This window comes from Myxocyprinus asiaticus, chromosome 28, assembly GCF_019703515.2.
Source record: "Myxocyprinus asiaticus isolate MX2 ecotype Aquarium Trade chromosome 28, UBuf_Myxa_2, whole genome shotgun sequence".
Taxonomy (NCBI): Eukaryota; Metazoa; Chordata; class Actinopteri; order Cypriniformes; family Catostomidae; genus Myxocyprinus; species Myxocyprinus asiaticus.
This window is the reverse complement of record NC_059371.1, coordinates 38,425,866-38,444,970: the sequence shown is the minus strand read 5'-3', so window position 1 is coordinate 38,444,970 and position 19,105 is coordinate 38,425,866. Positions and strand designations below refer to the sequence as shown.

The window sequence follows — 19,105 nt, the reverse complement described above, 5'->3', positions numbered from 1 at the left end:
AAGTCATTCACATCTGGGATGGCTTGAGAGCCTTTTCATTTTTGGTTAAGTTCTTTAAGCAAAAGCATTAAAATAACAAAACAACACACAGGCAGACAAAGAAATAGGGATCCTGACACATATTTGCACATCTCTGTGATGACGTCATAGCCAGTTTGCGCGTGGCTGCGGGTACACGCAGCACCGCACGTGTCCACCTCCTCTCACGTTTAAGTTAATGTTGCCTAGGGAACGACCAGCGCACTTAACAACCCACCCAGCAACCGTAAGAAAAAAGCGTAAGACGGTCAACGTGTAAAACATAAAAACATTGTGTATGATAAGCATTGGATTTTTCCATTAACGTATATTTGTCTAAATTGTCTGAGGTTCTATTAGGTGTCGTCGTACAACAGTACTATTATAAGCGCCAGTTTTTTTTTAAACATTTTATTAAATCATATTTTAACATATAATTCAAATATATTTTTTTTAATTAAATTAATTAAAATTGACCTCTGAACGCAGAAAACTTTTGAAATATGTAATCTTTAAAACACACGCACACCTGACCTTTTGAATGAAATGGAACAGTCCGTGAAAGCCACGCCCCCTCTCGCTTCTGCTGTTGTTAATGATGTTAATATTGTTTATATTCCACAGACTTCGATGGCGACGAAGTGATTTAAAACATCCAAACAAACCGTTGATTTTTCCCCACCAAAACGACCACTGACAGCCCGCAGTTCCCTAAATAGGGACGTTATGAAAAATACGAGTATTACCCAGAAACATATGTTCACACAGGGGGTAAAAACTCATGGAACTGCGCAAAGCGACACAGGGGAGAATAACGAGCTACCGGCGGGGCTGCAAGAGAGCCAAGCCGCCCAACGCGAACCTGAGGCGGGATGTCAATAAAGTTCTGCGCCCGCTGCCCGTGGAGAACAACGATGACGAAGATGAGCCCATGGAGGAAGAACAATGTTTCTCCACGGGCTTCCTCAAGAACGCCAACCTCGAACCTGCGACGCACTTCAAGGCGCCCCGGTACAGTTTGATACGGGAGGTGGGTCGCGGGAGCTACGGCGTGGTGTACGAGGCCATCGCCCGGAGGTCAGGCGCACGGGTGGCCGTGAAGAAGCTCCGCTGCGACGCGCCCGAGAAAGTGGAACTGGCGCTGGCGGAGTTCTGGGCCCTGGCGAGCCTCGAGAAGAAACACGAAAATGTGGTGCAACTCGAAGAGTGTGTGCTGCAAAGAAACGGAATGGCGCAGAAAATGAGCCACGGGAACAAGCGATCCAGACAGTATTTGAGATTAGTGGAAACTTCATTGAAAGGTAAATGACTTTGTTTAGACTGACAGTAAGTGGCTGATCAATACAAGTGATCAGAAACAATTGGAAAGCAGTTTGCAGTGTAACCTAAAATAATCCGAAAATGCATTGTATAATTACGTCTAAATTAAATGCTGATTAGTTGAGTTTTTATTTTAATAAAGGATCATGTCAATACAAATAGGGCAAACTTGTCAGATTGTTTTGCTTTGTTATCCAAAGGAAATGTGCATAGTAAGTTAAAGGGATTTATATTGCACACTTATAGTGTTTATAACACTAACATGCATGCAACTGTATTAAAACCCATGCATATTAGCTTTTCTAAGTAGGAAGACAGAAGCCAGCCTGTGCGTGAGAGAACATCATGTTCCTGTCCCATTATACATTAACCCCTTCACTCCCAGATAGGCCACTTGCCTCAACACTTCTGCTTGTCTGCTTTGGTCATATGTGCATGCAATTAGAAGTGGATACCGCAATATAGTATTTAAAGTTATGGTACAAATGCATATTTATAATTAGGTATAAATTAGGAATAAAGTGCGAGTGACCATCACGGTGCAAATGACATATAATATTGTCCAATGGCTTTTAGTGACATTTTAGGTTTGTGTGTGCTTGGCCTAGAGTTGTGTGTTGGTGTAAAGTATGTTGAAGTGTGAGTGCCATATGTGGTTGTGCTGAGCAGTTGCTCTATCTGGTGTTATGTAAGTGTCACCATTCAGTGGCCTCTTCCACAAAGGAAAAAATAATCCTCCTGATTTACAGGACTTTGTTTTTAGGACAGAGACGAATAAAACAAATTTTTTTTGCAAATTATTTATGTATTTAATGTTATTCTGCAGGTATATGTTTAGCCATATATGTATTGATTAGATTTGAGTTCAGTCGGTTTGTGACCTGTAATGAGTAGGTCAGTTAATAAACCAATAAGCCACAAGAGGACGTGCGTTTCAGTGATTTTACCAAACACACTTAAGCCGTACGATTTTGCAGTCTGCGACAAATTTCAGGGATCGTAAAAGATTTCTCTTCTCGTAGGGCAAAATCTGCAGTCTTTGATCGGATAGTGTGACATGTTCACCGATGGCCGACTCTTTTTTTTAAAATTTTTTTTATCTCCTTTTCTCCCAGTTTGGCTCGTGGCTCGTTGTGCATGACACCGCGGAGATTCACAGCATGTGGAGGCTCATGCTACTCTCCGCGATCCACACACAACTTACCACGCGCCGCATTGAGAGCGAGAACCACTAATCGCGACCGCGAGCAGGTTACCCCATGTGACTCTACCCTCCCTAGCCACCGGGCCAATTTGGCTGCTTAGGAGACCTGGCTGGAGTCACTCAGCACACCCTGGATTCGAACTCGTGACTCCATGGATAGTAGTCATCGTCAAGACTTGCTGAGCTACCCAGGCCCCCCTTACTGATCTTAGACTTAAGCCCAAACTATACTTTGGTTTTGACGCCAACGCTTAGCGTCTGCGTACAGTCAAACGCTCAGCCTTTCAAAGTATACTTCATTTGGCCATGCAAGCATACAAAGGCGTTTGGCACATGCACGCTACGACTGGTGTGAGATACTTAACTATTTCTCACCAGGAGATTAGACCCATAAAAACGTGTTTGTATTCCTTCAGACTCGAGTTATACAAATGCAGGTATCTCCTGACCTCCCCACACACGCATTGTTTACTTGAACATCCACTGTTGTTGTTTACTCCGTCTCCTGTTGTTTAGCAGCAATTACATCATCTAGCGATTCTTTGTGACAGCAACGACTCAACTGGGAGTGTTGCCACCTTTTGGACCCACTAATTAGTAGGGATGTAAATCACAAGTATCACCACAATACAATCTTATACCGATTCTCTTGGCTAGCGATCCAATGTTTGGCGATATGATTTAGATTCAATCTGATTCAGGGGCCTGTGATCGATATTACAACATGCCTATTTTACACAATCAATAATTTTTTTTATCTCACAAATGCAACCAAAATATAACTGGAATATTTTATTGAGGTCTTTGAAAAGTGCAAATCCAGTATACACTTTGGGACATCCTGATGGTATGCGTACGGACCTGGCTGACATTAGAGTGTCAAAATAAACGTGCGTCTTGAAATAATATACACTGATGGTTACGCGTTGCATCAGTGACATCGCATCATTGCTTATTTGATCGATGGATCGTTACACCCCTACTAATTAGTGCAAATAATTCCAGGTGCATACGCATACTGCGTGTTCAGAGTACGTGCGGTTAGAAAAATCAGGTGCATGTGTTCAGTGCTCGAGCAGTCTGCTGATGACAAAATTTGCATCACTCATCTTGTAGGTAGACACCTAGCGTTCACATCTAACCAAAGTATATTTGGGCTTTAGCCTCAGACGAAGTTCTGGCAGTGTCAGAAATTTTGCATCACAGTTATGCAGTGTGACTACTCCTGTGAAGGCCAGGCGTAGTAAAACACCCAATCAGTGCTGTCAATCGGGATGATTGTCTTGGCCACGATGTGCATGCTCAATCTGACATAATGTTGCATATTGTGCCATGACATTTAGCCAAGATCCCATTGGGATCGTATTGTACAATCTGACAAGCAACAATTGTAAAGGATCTTAAAAATCGTACAGTATGCACCCGGATGTACCTGTAGTGAAAGACCAAATGTTGCATAGACAAAAGTGTTATACAGTTAAAGTATCTGTTTATAATGTCATTTAAACACCATTTGAATAGGTCAAAGTGGCAAGTTTGACTAATCGCACCTTACTTCATGTGATGACCTACATGTGTTTTCGAAAATATGGGGGAAATATATTCCCAAGGATTTGGAAGTTCTTAGGGCACTTCCACAGTTCTGAGTCCTGCTGATCTGTCTGTTTATTCTTAATACATTTTCCAACCCTTATTTCCTCAAGTTAATCTGGGCTAGTTATTGCAGAACACAGACAGATTATCAGCTCTTAAACATGTACAGTGCTTTTTGGAAGGAGTCCAAACGTGCTGCTCTACGGAAATCTGTGCTGAGCTATAGGCCGATTGGTGTTTTGCTAGCCTTTCTGAGTTGGCTAAAACAACACTTTAGTTCTAGCTCAAGTAACACTTTGTTTAAGACTTTGGTTATGAACAGTAAAGCTGCCAAAGTTTGAACAAGACAGCACAGAATCAAACAGAACTGCCTCTGTTTGCAAATGAGTCAGAGATGGTGGCTTATCAGTTAAAGACCAGAAGCATTCAGTGTAGAAAAGTTACGCCTGACTCAGCAAAAATGGCTCAATGAACATTTTGTTGAAAATGGATTAGGTTTGCTTTGCCAACACTAAAAAGTGGTTTACAATAATCCCAAAAGCTAGATGGAGTGTATATGAACTTTTCCTGATAAAAGGAGGCCACTAGGAGCTCATTGTTGATCTCAGATATGTTTTAATATATTTTAAATTTGATGTTTACATTTTGAAAGCCATGAGCTCCAACAGTGAGAGATGCTCATTAAAGTTGACGTGAAATTGACCTTTTATTTTCTTAATACACATTACTAGTGTTATTGTCAGTGATTCTTCAGTGTGCGTTATTCCAAAAAAAATTTTTTAATGATCTTTCATTGTAATGCTCCAGGAACACCCAGTTTTGATGATCTGATCCATTCCTGATGGATAAAATCAAGTCTCGTACTGCGTTATTTCTCATTGAATATCCTGTTTCACTTGGAAATCCACATTATGGAAGTAAAAATGCTTGCGAATATTGTTTCATGTTGACTTTGAGATCTTTCCAACTTAAGCCACTGCAATTGCAGTTACTGATGCAATCCACTATCTTTACAGGTGAGCGTATCTTGGGTTACCCAGAGGAACCGTGTTATCTTTGGTTTGTAATGGAGTTCTGTGATGGTGGAGACCTCAACCAGTACATTCTCTCCCGGCGACCTGACCCGCGGACCAACCGGAGTTTCATGAAGCAGTTGACCAGCGCTGTAGCCTTCCTTCACAAGAACAACATTGTCCACCGGGACCTAAAACCAGACAACATTCTCATCTCACAGAATTCAGGAAGCCCAGTAATCAAGGTCGCAGACTTTGGCCTCAGCAAGGTATGTGCAGGACTCAGCTGCATAGAGAACGAAGGCGACGATCAGGTAAACAGAAATACTGTGAACGTAAACAAATTCTGGCTTTCGTCAGCATGCGGCTCAGACTTCTACATGGCTCCAGAGGTTTGGGAGGGCCACTACACTGCCAAGGCGGACATTTTTGCACTTGGGATCATAATCTGGGCCATGATCGAGAGGATCACGTTTATTGACGCTGAGTCCAAGCGCGAGCTCCTTGGCACATACATTCGACAGGGGAGCGAGATTGTCCCAGTTGGCGAAGCCTTGTTGGAGAATCCGAAGATGGTTCTGCACATCCCGCAGAAGACTCGTAGCATCATGTCAGAGGGCGTTAAGCGACTCCTCCAGGACATGCTAGCAGTAAACCCGCAGGACCGACCTGACGCATTTCAGTTGGAAGTTAGAATGGACCAAGTCACATGTGCGGCGTAAGCTGACCCGATAGGCCAAAACAAGCATGCAACTTTTTTCAGGTGGGTACTCGTGATTCTGTTTTGTGCAACTTCTGTCTAAGTGTGGCAACACACTAGAGTTTACGCTCCTGTATTGATTTGTGCATCAGAAGCGTCGAGAGAGAAAACACAAGGGTTTGCAATAGCAACGCTCCCCTTTTGAACTTTTGTCTCAACACATTCTGACATAGGGTCAATTGAAATTTCTGAGAGGTGAGTCCATTTGTGCTTTCAGAAATCAGAAATGACTGCTTGCATTGAAACTGACAACGCTCTTGCCACACCCTCCAAACAGAGCTTACGCATTCCTATCCATCTGCACTTTCCCTAGTGTGTAAGCACCCTAAAGTTGAAGTTAGTAATGCTTTGATGTTAAAATACTTTCTCATATCCCAGCTTAATATGAAGAGTCATCTATAAGTAAAGGCCAAAAGTGTACTTTGGTTGTCCGCGTGCCACTACGTCTTGCGCACAGTGCGCCTGACACAAATTTCATCATCATCATCAAAGTACGAGTGTAATGTCCATGTGCATCCCAGTTTTTCTAGACATGCGGACAGTCCGCATCTGTGCACGTTGTCTGCATGTGCCCCTGACGTTAACTGTACTAAGGATTGTCACAAAGCAGTCATAGTGCGCATAGGGAAAAAGCGTCCATACGAGAATGATTCAGGCGAGACGTAACGGCGAAAGTATAACAAAGGAAAAAGTGTAAACACTTTGGCTCTGTGGTGCTATCAAAACATTGCCCTGTTTGTTTTAGCATTCCGACCAGTCCAACATAGCAACACTGGCTCAACCAATCATGTGAGTTTGGGGCGAGACTATCTGTTTGTTGGACCAGTGGGGTGGGGCAGTGTTTGGCAAATCTGTTTGAAAATGAGTAACTATTTTTTGCAGTTCTGTAGAAATTACACGCTCCACCTCTGAAACCAATAAATATACTTGTGTATCAACACAAAGACCTCTTGGGTGCCTGGAAGGTTATTCAACATTTGGGTATTGGCAGTGTTCACATAACTGACAGTTACGTACATTTATTTTATGTCTTAAAAACCACTCATGTGCCAAATTGACCTTAATTACGTAAGCTAGGCCATACGTGCTGGCAGTAATTTCACCTGTTTACTTCCAGAGTTCTTTGTCTATTCAATAATTTCTCATCCATCTTGCTGCTTTGTATTTCTCTAATTAAATCAGCGTAGATGGCCTGTGGGGCAACATGTACCCTGCACGGCTGCCTGTCCCTATCAATCGCCCTTCTCACTGGCTTGTTTGGTTTTTATTAACCCATACCACACCCTGAGCTCCTTTTATTAGTCATTTGATTAACAAGATCTGACACCTTTTAAGCAGCAGGTTGCAAACGCCTGAGGTGATAGCATCAAAGTTTAATACACAACACACTCCCAGGTGCTCCATGTTGTGGGTAAGAGTCAAAAGTTATAGAACAATGGCAGTAATACTTTTTCCCTCATCACTTCACAGCAGCTGGAACAGTGTTCTGTTGGGGCAATATCCTCAAAGTTTATTGCATTCTTTTAAGGATTTTGTATTGGATGAAGTTCAATTGAGAAGGCCAGAGGAAATTAAATTGCATTTTCGAACCCACTTAATAGCACTATTTTAATCAAAACTCTGTTTTTTGTGTCCCAAGGCTAGAACATATGATTGCATGAGTTATTCTAAAACAGTGACTTTGTTTTTTGAGAGCTAAAGGTTAGCACGCATCTCCACTGAAAGGCAAACATTAGTCTTTCTTCCTTATTAGTGCTGGGCAGCATAGCTTAAAAATACGCTATTCTTCAATATTTTTAGTCTTTTGACAGTATATGTTATAGGTTGCGATATTTCTATATTTGTTCGCTTTTTCTATCCAAATTTTTCAGTCAGAGGAACCAAGTACTCATTGTTGCCAAGTACATTCAAATTGTTAAATGTGAGAACTAAAAGTGCACGGTGCGCTTGACAAACATTTAGTCATGCACACAGTTGGTGCATACTGTCTGCATGCAACCCAATATTTCTGGACACCCATACGGTCCTGGTCTGTATGCGTCATCTGCGCATGTGCCTGCCGTTGACTATCCTAAAGAGCATCACAAAGCAGTCGTAATGCGAATGCATCCATACAGGCTTGCGGTCGAGTATACTTTGAAAGGCTGTGCAAGATGGAATGGCACACGGAAAAACAAAGTATACCCTAACCTCAGCTCGTGAGTCATGAGACTAAGAAAGATCGCGAAATTAGTCTAATGACGTGCTCTTTCGGAAGCTTAATGGTCAGATAAAAAACACATTAAAATCAGTATAATACTCAGATATATAATGGTGCTTAATTTTATAGCGCTGAAAAATTGTCAAAAATATATAGTGAATATTCGATAATACCCAGCCATATTCTCTATATGAAGAAAACCTGTGGTTGACCATCATTGCAATATGTTACAATCCAGTGTGCATGGGTAGGAATGGATGTGAACGTGACTCATGCATCAAGGGTTTATGGCCTCATTCCTTCAGTGAGCTGTGAGTATATAGAACAGTTATGCAACACGCCAGGACCCAACACCCCCCCCCACCCACCACACCACATGTCCTGAATGGAAGCAGCCATCCATCAAAGCGAGAAAGTCCTGGGAGACCCAAGTCTGGGTGTTTATAGGGGGGTATTTTAGGGGGTACTCTGACGTATTGACACCAGCACATTTTCCATGTCCACAGATAATCAGCTCACCAGTGACAAGAAGCCCATTGCAGTTACAAACAAAAGCCCCCCCACCCAAATCCACCCTCCCTACCTCCACCCCTCTCTGTGGCAGTCTGCGAGACAGTGAGGTGTCTGTGGCCTCTCTTTGAGCTACCTTTTGCTACTGCATATACTGCCTGGTTCATTATTCTGGCTATGATATTTTTTTCCTGTCTAAAATGATTGAAAAAAATTATTTAACTTGAAAATGACGCTTTCTTAAGACGCTTTAAGATGTTATGTAAATACATTTGTTCCTATTTACAATAATGATAATAACAGTAATTATTATATTCTGCTGTGCTCTTTCGTTGATTCGCTGAATCAGTAATATTTAAACTTTAAAGGAATATTCCGGGTTCAATACAAGTTTGCTCAATCGACAGCATTTGTAAGTGCCTCAATGTAACTCAGACTTTTCTCCCCAATTTGGAATTCCCAGTGCGCTCTAAGTCCTCGTGGTGGCATAGTGACTACCCTGAATCTGGGTGGCGAAGCCGAATCTCAGTTGCCTCCTCATCTGAGACCATCAATTCGCGCATTTTATCACGTGGCTTGTTGAGCGCGTTACCACGGAGACATAGCGCGTGTGGAGGCTTCACACTATTCTCCGCGGCATCCATGCACAACTTACCACGTGCCCCACCGAGAGCGAGAACCACATTATAGTGACCACGAGGAGGTTACCCCATGTGACTCTACCCTCCCTAGCAACCGGGCCAATTTGGTTGCTTAGGAGACCTGGCTGGAGTCACTCAGCACACCCTGGATTCGAACTTGCGACTCCAGGGGTGGTAGTCAGCGTCTTTACTTGCTGAGCAACCCAGGCCCCCCCTTTTTTTCTTTCTTTTTTTTATATTTGAGGTATATATTTCATATTTGAATATAGCTTTGATGTTTGTCATATTTAAAATAATTTAACATTTGTTTAATATCTTAAAACGAACACTTTCTGAAGACACTATGTAAATAAATTTGTCTCTAATTTGAATAATAATAATTATAATAATATTGAATATTATTTCTGGTTACATAACAAGAACATTGTTTTTCTTACATTACCACCCCACCAATCTTGGAACACACACCTCCTACCACACCCTACCATCAATATTACTACTAATTATTATTAGTAATATTCTGCTGGGTTTATTATTTTTATTTTTTTATTAGGGTATCGAAATTGCTGAATCAGTAGGCGTAATGTTTGAGTTGTAGTTATGTTTTTCCTTTTATTTTATTTTTATCGAAATCTATTTATTGACACAAATTTACACTTGAATGTGTTGAGTATTTAGCATTTTTTTTTAAATATTAATATTTAGCTTTGCTTTTCTCCTTTTATATATATTATTACAACATTTCTAAATTCACCCTTGCATATCTACTGTCTTAAGACAGTTTGTGAATTAGATTTGTTCCTATGCAAAAGGCTAAAAAAACTTTATTATTATTTAATTATTATTGTGATTTTTACAACTATTGTTGTATTTCTTTGTTTGAAAAAGAAAAATGAAAGGGAGCGTTTCATCTAAACAGATTACTGTAGTTTGGCTTGTTGTGGCTGTGTTGTATTTGTGATTATAGGCATTATATAAGGCAAACCCCACAGTAGGACATTGAGTGCACAGGGCTGTTTAAATGGCAGATGTATTATGGTACAGCATGTTCTTTATGTAGTAGGCGTGTTTCTGTACATGTGTTGATCAGCACCACAGCTTCTGTACCACATATGTGAAGGAAAATTTGTTTATTTGACATTTTATTCGCACCAGTTGTTGCAGTCTGAAAGGAAAGGATTTTTTATTTCTTGTCAGATCACATATGTTATTAAAGCTTGTTGAACTGGGGGGAGACTAAACTCCTTTGGGGAAAGGTGGGGGTGGTAGGAGGGTTGTGTTCTAAGATTGGTGGGGTGGTAATGTAAGACACGATTGTTTTCATGTTATGTAACCAGAAATAACATTCACCCTACAAAATCCGTCCAATCCGTTTCTCGTAAACTGTTTTTCATCTATCGACAAACTTCACGTTGTGATGGCAAATGTATTATTTCCCATTCGTTTAAGATGTTATGAAGTCATAAAAAAATTTTTTAGGACAGAAACAGTAATCCAATATACAGTAAAATGCGACATTCAATTCGTAAGTGACCCAAAAAAAGTCTCTAATTCGCACATTTCGGTTATGGATAACTGAGTTTTTTTTAAAAGTATTTATTCTCTAAATTTCTGTATATTAAATGTTGTCAGGTCAAATTTAGAAAAACGAATGCTTTTGGGCAGACGGTATTATAGGATTCCCTGTCCCTGTGCTTACGGTCAAGGTTGGCTGTGGACGAAATCCGATCAGGTGGAGAAATTGATCTACAGCTCGGATGACTCCTGGATAAATCATCCACTCATCAGCTGTCCGAACACTCGCGCCTCATATTAGAAAAAAAAGCGAGGCATTCAACACAGAAATGAAATACAAAAACATAAGGACTAATATAGGAATGTGTAACTTGATTATTCAACCAATCCAAAAATAGAGAAAGGTGCAACACGACGGTCTTGTAACAACTCGTGATGGTGAAAATCGTAAGATATTGTATGACTTGGCTCGTATGAAAAGGTACGACGTTAATTTCCATAGAGACCAACCAATCAACAAACAGAATTTCAAATCAGTGCAATGCAGTCATCAAATTTTAGCTATCCTCCACTATTTTAAGGAAACGTCTAAACAAATTTGGTAACTCGTTCCATATTTATTTATGCAATCAACTGACGTATGTCAATAACCTGTAATACGATTCCCTCGTCTCCTTCCAAACCTCGATGCTTTCTTCTGTGGTACACAAAAGTTATTTTCCTATTAAAATCATGGTTTGAGTTAGGGGTTAAACTTAAGAAAATATCTTAAGAAGTCTTGTTCAAAATCCAGATGATTCTCTATTTTTATTGGCTCACAGCAGGGATTTTGCCATTTAAATCATGGTTGGGTTTAGGTTTGGGTTAGTGGTTAAAGTTGGGGGAAAAAAACTCGATGGGAGTAAAAGTTTTTGCAGACTTGAACTATTATTACCACTTGTCATAAAACCAAGTTGAAGTGGTGATAGATAAATCGGCCAGGCTGACGACGATTTTGAGATTATCGGCATCAACCTGTGTCCGATTGGCTGATTAAGAGAAGTAGTCATTCCATGTAGTGTCATTTCCAAAATATACAGACAGCCTTGTAAATAGTTTATGCATTTATTGAAATTCAGATATTTATTTTTATCATTAATTCGTATTACATAAAATCAGCATTATATCAGTCATCGGCCAACCTGCTCTCTAGATATTGGCATTAATAGTAAAGGGCAACTGATAGTGGATTTTACAGATACCGATAACTAAGGTGGTGGAGAAGGCTGTTAACCGATTAATCGGCCGATAGTTATTATTTTTTTTAATCGATCTATATAATAATAAAAACATTTATACTTTCCTTACTGTAAAGGGCACCGACATTGACGCAGCAAAATTAATAAAATCCCAAAAGCAGTTTGTGCAACCAAAATCCCAATAATAACCAGAGAAATTAAGATTTGGTGCATAATGCGGGACTTTCTACTGTAAACAAGCCCAAATTACACCGGGGACTCTTATGTAATTACAGAGATTTGGCTCCGTTACAATTCTCTACATGAGAGTATTTACCAAATGAAGCTTTTTACAGCCTATAGATTCACCAGATGAGGTTTATTGATAAGAAATTCAAATGAAATATCGGTAACTATCGGCATATATTTTTTCTGTTAACCGATAGTTTCAAAAAGCAACTATCGGTACGGATTAATTGGTAAAATCGATATATCGGTCTGCCTCTAATTAATAGAGATGCTTCAGTTTAATGGAATATATAGCTTATAAATTTTGTTTCCCTCATAGTACATTCACAGGTGTGTTGAATGAGAACAAGTTAACACCTGGTTTTTTTAAAGCAAACCCACACATTCAGTTACACAGTCTCTGCTTTTGCTGTTGTTTCAACACAGTGTGGTTAAATTTACCACAGTATTCTGCATGCTTTGCTGCTCTGGTTGATTTTCTGCTGACTCGGGCTTCATGCCCAACAACACCCTGATGTTATTGGGGCTGGTCTCGACAATCAATTTCATCAGTTTGCAGTGTAAACTTTGAGTATGACTCTGTCTAGTATGGTTATTTCGCACACTGATTGCCAACAATATTAGATACAGTGACTGTAAGATAAATGAATTATTTTGTTTTCACATAAGCAAGCATCACTATTATTATTGCTCATATTTGCGGTTATAGGTTTGTTCCAATCCGTAAACACTAAAGGCCAAAACAGACTATATGCAAGGATGTGAACGCAAACGCTTCTAGTTACACAAGCTTGAATTCGTGAATAGTTGCGTTTCAAAATGTCCAAGACCGCAAATCAAAACACAGCGCAAGTGCGCGTTGCATTCTCAATGTCGTCACAAGGACCGCTATTGCGAACATTAGTGTGAACTGTTTGCTTGTACTGTGAGTTTTCTCTTTAGAGTGTCAACGTACCTGAATAATAACACATCCAGTTTAATGGCACAGATTTTTAACGGTAACTCTATCGCCCCCTTGAGTCCTGAGGTTTGTTACTGCCACAGTAACGCAATAACACACGTTAAGCATGCACAACCGGACTGTGTGTTGGCAGTGTGTTGGCCAAGTGCTTGCATTTGCATACGCATACTTGCGTATAGTATGTTTCTGGCCTAAGTATTAAAATTTAGTGCATTACTCGTCCCGCACTGTTTGTGCTACAGAGATGAAGGATACCTGAAATCACGTGGCTTGAGGTGTGCTTTTACTTTTCAAAGCGATCTGATTTTCAAATTACATGCTTTGAATGATAAAATAGGTGAAAAAGGAACCCCATAGTGTAACCACATAGCAACCACCTGGCAGCCACTCACACCACCCTAGCACCGTAGTGGCGAGTTTTGCGCAGGCAAACGCCACTCAAGTTTTCTTCCGAAAATGTCATTTTCAGTAAGCTTTTGCAATCAAAAAGAAACGAGTAAATGTGAATATGTACATTTGACTAATTGTTCTCTGTTTTGCTGTCTCACTACAGGTTTGCAGAGTGGTGAAATACGGAATTACACGCAAATGGAAAATAAAAAGGGACAGCCGATCTTGAAACTGTGAATTTTTATTTCATGATTGCTTCTAAATAGCAGATGTGACCTGGACTCATTATCTGTATTACTCACTCATCACATTGAAAAGCTATGCAGGCATATTTATAAACAGGCTATTTTTCTACTTTTGGATCCGATTCATTTTGTTACAGAATCCGCCAAAGGAACCCCAAACACACAATGGGCATAAAACACAATGTAAAACCTCTTTTCATCCTCAAGTCTTACCAACAATGACTTTAGGTCCCTCTTGTTCTCTGGTGTGACCGCGTGCTGTTGTTTCAGAGCAGATTTAGAAAGACATGTTGCACTATGTACTCAAACAAACATATCCTGTCTGCACCTCTGTGAAAACTACATATTTGCCGTTTTCTTTCTAAAGGGTTTACTAGACACTATACATACTGTTGTAGGAGTGAAATAATTTTTTCGGAATGTTCTAGAATGTCCTACAATGTCCCTTAGAAGAAGATTACTATAAAGTTTGCAACAATGAAGGCATACTGTGACCTATATAATGTGAATATTTGGGTACATAGTGACCCTGTCTCTCGTATTCGTAGGTGTGAATGTTTCTGACTCGAGCAACAGCACTCTCTTTCAAAAACAACCTTTGTGCCTTATTTTGTTTTCTAAAAGCAAGTGGATTAGATGGTTTTCATTATTTTATTTTCATGAATGATTTTATAATTATGTTGTTTTATCTGTAATGTCACCGTATTTTATTTCCATGGTTTTGTGTTTTTAATGTTTTAAAAGACCCGTCAGAATTCTTTAAACAAAGCATTTTCCAAGTTGTATGTGAGCGTTCTAAAAGTTATTAGTTTGAAAAAAGATCAAGTAACCTAGCTGCAGTTCAGGTGAATAGAGTTGTTTCATTCTATTCAGAAGTTCAATTTTCAGACACACAAGATTTTTTCTCCCAGTTTTGAATGCCCAATTCCCAATGTGCTTTTAAGTCCTCGTGGTCGCATAGTGATTCGCCTCAGTCCGGGTGGTGGAGGATGAATCCCAGTTGCCCCCGCGTCTGAGACCGTCAACCCGCGCATCTTATCACGTGGCTTGTTGAGCGCGTTGCCGTGGAGACATAGCACGTGAGGAGGCTTCTCGCCATCCACCGCGGCAACCATGCTCAACTCACCACGCACCCCACTGAGAACGAACCACATTATAGGGACCACAAGGAGGTTACCCCATGTGACTCTACCCTCCCTAGCAACCGGGCCAGTTTGGTTGCTTAGGAGACCTGGCTGGAGTCACTCAGCACGCCCTGGGATTCGAACTAGCGAACTAGCGAACTCCAGGGGTGGTAGCCAGCATCTTTTACCACTGAGCTACCCGGGCCCCCTCAGATCAGGTTTGAATATTATGACTATTTTCTGTACTAATGCAGTTTAACCAGATATTTTATGTTATTTTCTATGTTGACTTGGCAGTCGATGTGTTAATAATGATTTGGTAAGGGATCAAATAACTTGGCTGTTAATTTTAATCTATTGTGATAAGTTGGTTGTCATATATCTGACGAACTTCACATTGTCCTTTTCAGTCGAGACATCAAAAAAGGCATCAGAATAGATGTGACATTCACATTGTACTTGGTCTCACAGTCGGGAAATTGGAAGTCTTTGAATTGTGGAATGTTTTGTGTTCTGTTGGAATGTCACATGGGCTGTTTGAGTTCATAAGGAAAATGTAGCGGCCCACGTCATGTGATTTTATTCTGAATTTTGCATGGTTCTGTTTCTAAGGGCACTAGTGGGTCATGTAACTTGGTTTCTCCTCCGTACTGTTTTAATCCGCTGTCCAACACACTACCAGATATTATAGAAATGTGTCAGGTAGTTAGACATTCGCTGTTTTCTTCAGTTCACGAACTTTATGAGAAATTTGTTCAAAGGAGAGATGTTCATTCTAATCCTGACCACATTCTTGAAGGTTCTAGTGCTGACGCAAATTGAGGGCGCATTAAGTTGCTAGTCAAGATTTTTCCTGAAAATGTTCAACCTGATCTCACAGAATCATGTTACTATATCTACATGTTTTGTAAAATGATTGTTACGTGGCTCGTTGTACTTGTCGCGCAATTTCCTGGTGAAATGAACACTAGAGGCGCTAAAACAACGACTTTTATTCACTTTCACACAAATCACGAGTAAAACTGCAGATGATCAGTACATAAACACTTTTCACCCTTTTCCCTCACACAATGATATCGCATCAGAACATTCATCATAATAGCGCATGACCAACTGCATTTACAAGCTTGTTCACACGCAGTAGACTAGTATACGAGTCCCGCAGCGCACGCGAGTCAACGTGAGGTGAAAGTGAAAAATAAGCTCCACAAATTGTGAATTGACGTGGTCGCTTCAGCAATTGCATTTTTCATCTCGTTCATTTTCATTTGCTTTTTATGACACTGTCGGTTAGGTTTAGGTTTAAGGTTTACGGTAGGGAGGTCGTTTTTGTCTATCTAAAACTCAATAGAGCATTAACCTTATTTAAAGAGCACCTATTATGGATTTTAAACGTGCCTAATTTTGTTTTAAAAGTCTCATACAATAGATTTACATGCATCCATGGTCAAAAAACACTTTAATTTGCTCGTAATTTAAACTGCAGCTTTACCTTTATTTCCCAGTGTCAAAAACGACTCGTCAATGATCCGTTCTAAAGGATTCATTCTAAACTCCTCCTTTCAGAGAGCCTACTCTGCTCTGATTGGTCAGATGTCCCAGTTTGTTGTGATTGGTCTACCGCTTAGTGTAGTGTTTGAGGGCGGGTCAAAGCTGTTCGCGAGCAGCCAATGAAGACCAGAGGCAGGTTTTTTGTTACCAAATTACATAGGTTAGTACAGGAAGTAAGTCTGGAATTACTACCGACTCGTTTCAGGTGTTCAGAATCGGTTCTTTCTTTTGGGAGTCAATAACCCCATTGGTCGGACACTTTGATTTTTGAAATTTGCAGACTTTTTTACATTCACAAGCAGCTATATAACACACTACATGAAAGGTAATATTTGAAAAACCATAATAGGTGCTCTTTAACTCACGTTTAGCACCACACTTTGGACATTTCGCCTCGGAACTGCCGTGATACGTGTAATGTATCGCGTAATCATTTAGAAAAAATGTCACCACAGTCGTGCGGTTTTCATGAGATCAGACTGGAAATGTCAGTGATGAATGGTGTTTTCCCTCTGTTGGTTAGAAATGATCTGTATTCAGTGTTCTGGTTTACATATGCAGTGTTTCTACCTCACTTTTACGACAAAGTTTTCGACTACGTCACTTTTCCTCGCTAACTTGTGTTGCATTGAGTTTAGTCTTTACAGAAACTGCAGTTTGCCTATTTTCAGTGGCATTTCCATAACTTGGTATTAAACCTTTTAGACAGACTTTGCAGTTCAATGTTTTTTAAAAAAATTTTTTTATGATTGTAAGAACTGTGAGTTTCAAAAAGTCGTTTGGTGATGCCGAAATTACACACTTCAGCTTTATATGTCTTCATTTGTTACAGTAAAACTAAAAGGTCTAAGTATTTTTCACACATTCAGTGGTCTCTGCTGAAAATGTCCCTGTTTAAAGTGTTTCATAGACTTTTTACAGGTTTCTTATCTCTTAGTGAACTGCAAGCTGTTCTTTCAAAGACATAATCCACAGTTCTGAGAACAGTGATACTTGGACAGGAAGTTAACGGTGTGGCTAAAAACATCGCTTACATTTTGAAAGCACCAGAGAATTATATTAGAGCAAGTTTGATGTTCAAAGTTGTTGTTTCTATTTACTTATCTGTCACAAGAATTGTGGATTGTGCATGTAGTGTTTCTCACCTCGAAAACACCAAAAGACCTCGTAGACTCACAGTAACAACATTTAGCTTGTCCCTCAAGTTTTTTTCTCCTCCGCTGGTCCACTGTAAAATGTTTGCAGGTCAAACAAATACAATGACCGTTTAACAGACCTTTTTTATTAAAAAATAGCTTGGTTGTAAAGAATACCAACCTACAAAGAGATACGCACATTCAGTTATCACTACAAACGTGACAAGCAAACTGTTATCTTTCTACTGAACAGTTTTCCTTTCTATCCTTTGGTGATTTGTTAGAACAAGAGTCTTGTTTCACAGATTATTCTGAGTACAAATATTTTAAAGTCTTATTGTCGATATTGAACTGGGTTTGGTTAAAAGCTATCTTTCTTAAATGTATGTAGCCTTATGTTTTCTTGAAATAAATGAATAAAACAAATAATTATGGCTTGATTTTGTTTTATTGTTTTGAGTATCAGCTAAAATGAAGACTTCTGTACCTTTATCATGACTAAAAACGAAAGGGATAGTTCACCTAAAAATCAAGAATCTGCCATAATTACTCACCCTCATGTTGTTCTAAAGCTGCATGACTTTTTTTCCTCCATGGAAGCACAAAAGGAGATGTAAGAATGTTAATTTCAGTCACCATTCACTTTAATTGCATCCTTTGTTCATACAATTAAAGTGAATAGTGACTGAGGCTAATATTTTGCCTAACATCTTATTTTTATATTCTTCAGAGGAAAGAAGAAACAACTCGAGGGTGCGTAAATGACAGAATATTGTCATTTTTGTGGTGACCAATCCCTTTAAAATAAAATTGACATATGGCACGTGAAAATATTGTAGATTATAAAATTGATAATGGATTTATGGTTCACTTGAAGTCATGTAAAGATGTCACAGGAGATGTCTGTCAAACATTCCAGCTTTTGTTCTTCTCCACTGGCCTATAAACATGCTTAATTATCTACGCAAATACTTACACAACATGACGTGACTTTGTGCTGAGCTTCTATTTAGTACATACTGACTTGACCCATGTGAAACTTCATATTCAAAGAAAACATAATCACATAATGAGTGCTAAGTGAAAGGCCAGCCTAGAGGTCAATGTTTCGGTCAGTAGTGCGATTCATATCCGTTATAATCCGTCTTGAATTAACAGGTCAAGTACATGGAAATGAAGTCAGTGGCCTTAGAGGTCAGTATTGCAATAAAGTGGTTTCCATCATGTAACCAGCACATGACTACAATGTATGTGTATGTATGTATGTATGTATATATATATATATGTATATAGGTGTTTCCTCAACTTCAGCCAGTTTCACATTTCATGTCCCAAGGGTTGATTTTTTTTTTTTTTTTTTTTTTTTTTTATTATGAAGGTCACATTAAAAGTGACTTGGAAACTTTTTACCAGGCTTTCATCATTTATTTTTGGTACTTTTCAAATGCCTTTTATGTA

General features: G+C 39.5%; 1 protein-coding gene across 1 annotated transcript; it reads left to right on the top strand.

The window, feature by feature from the left end:
- The first annotated feature begins 640 nt into the window (after positions 1-640).
- Positions 641-15,076, top strand: LOC127418797 (serine/threonine-protein kinase 35-like). The gene is made up of 3 exons (XM_051659627.1): positions 641-1,319; positions 5,152-5,911; positions 13,755-15,076. The coding sequence occupies exons 1-2, from the start codon at positions 800-802 to the stop codon at positions 5,868-5,870; spliced, it is 1,239 nt and encodes a 412-aa protein (XP_051515587.1). The 5' UTR covers positions 641-799; the 3' UTR covers positions 5,871-5,911; positions 13,755-15,076.
- Positions 15,077-19,105: the final 4,029 nt, after the last annotated feature.

Coding starts and splice junctions, on each gene's coding strand:
- LOC127418797 (XM_051659627.1), top strand. CDS start 800: ATGGAACTGCGCAAAGCGACACAGGGGAGAATAACGAGCTACCGGCGG. Junction 1,320..5,151: donor AGTGGAAACTTCATTGAAAG/GTAAATGACTTT, acceptor CTATCTTTACAG/GTGAGCGTATCTTGGGTTAC.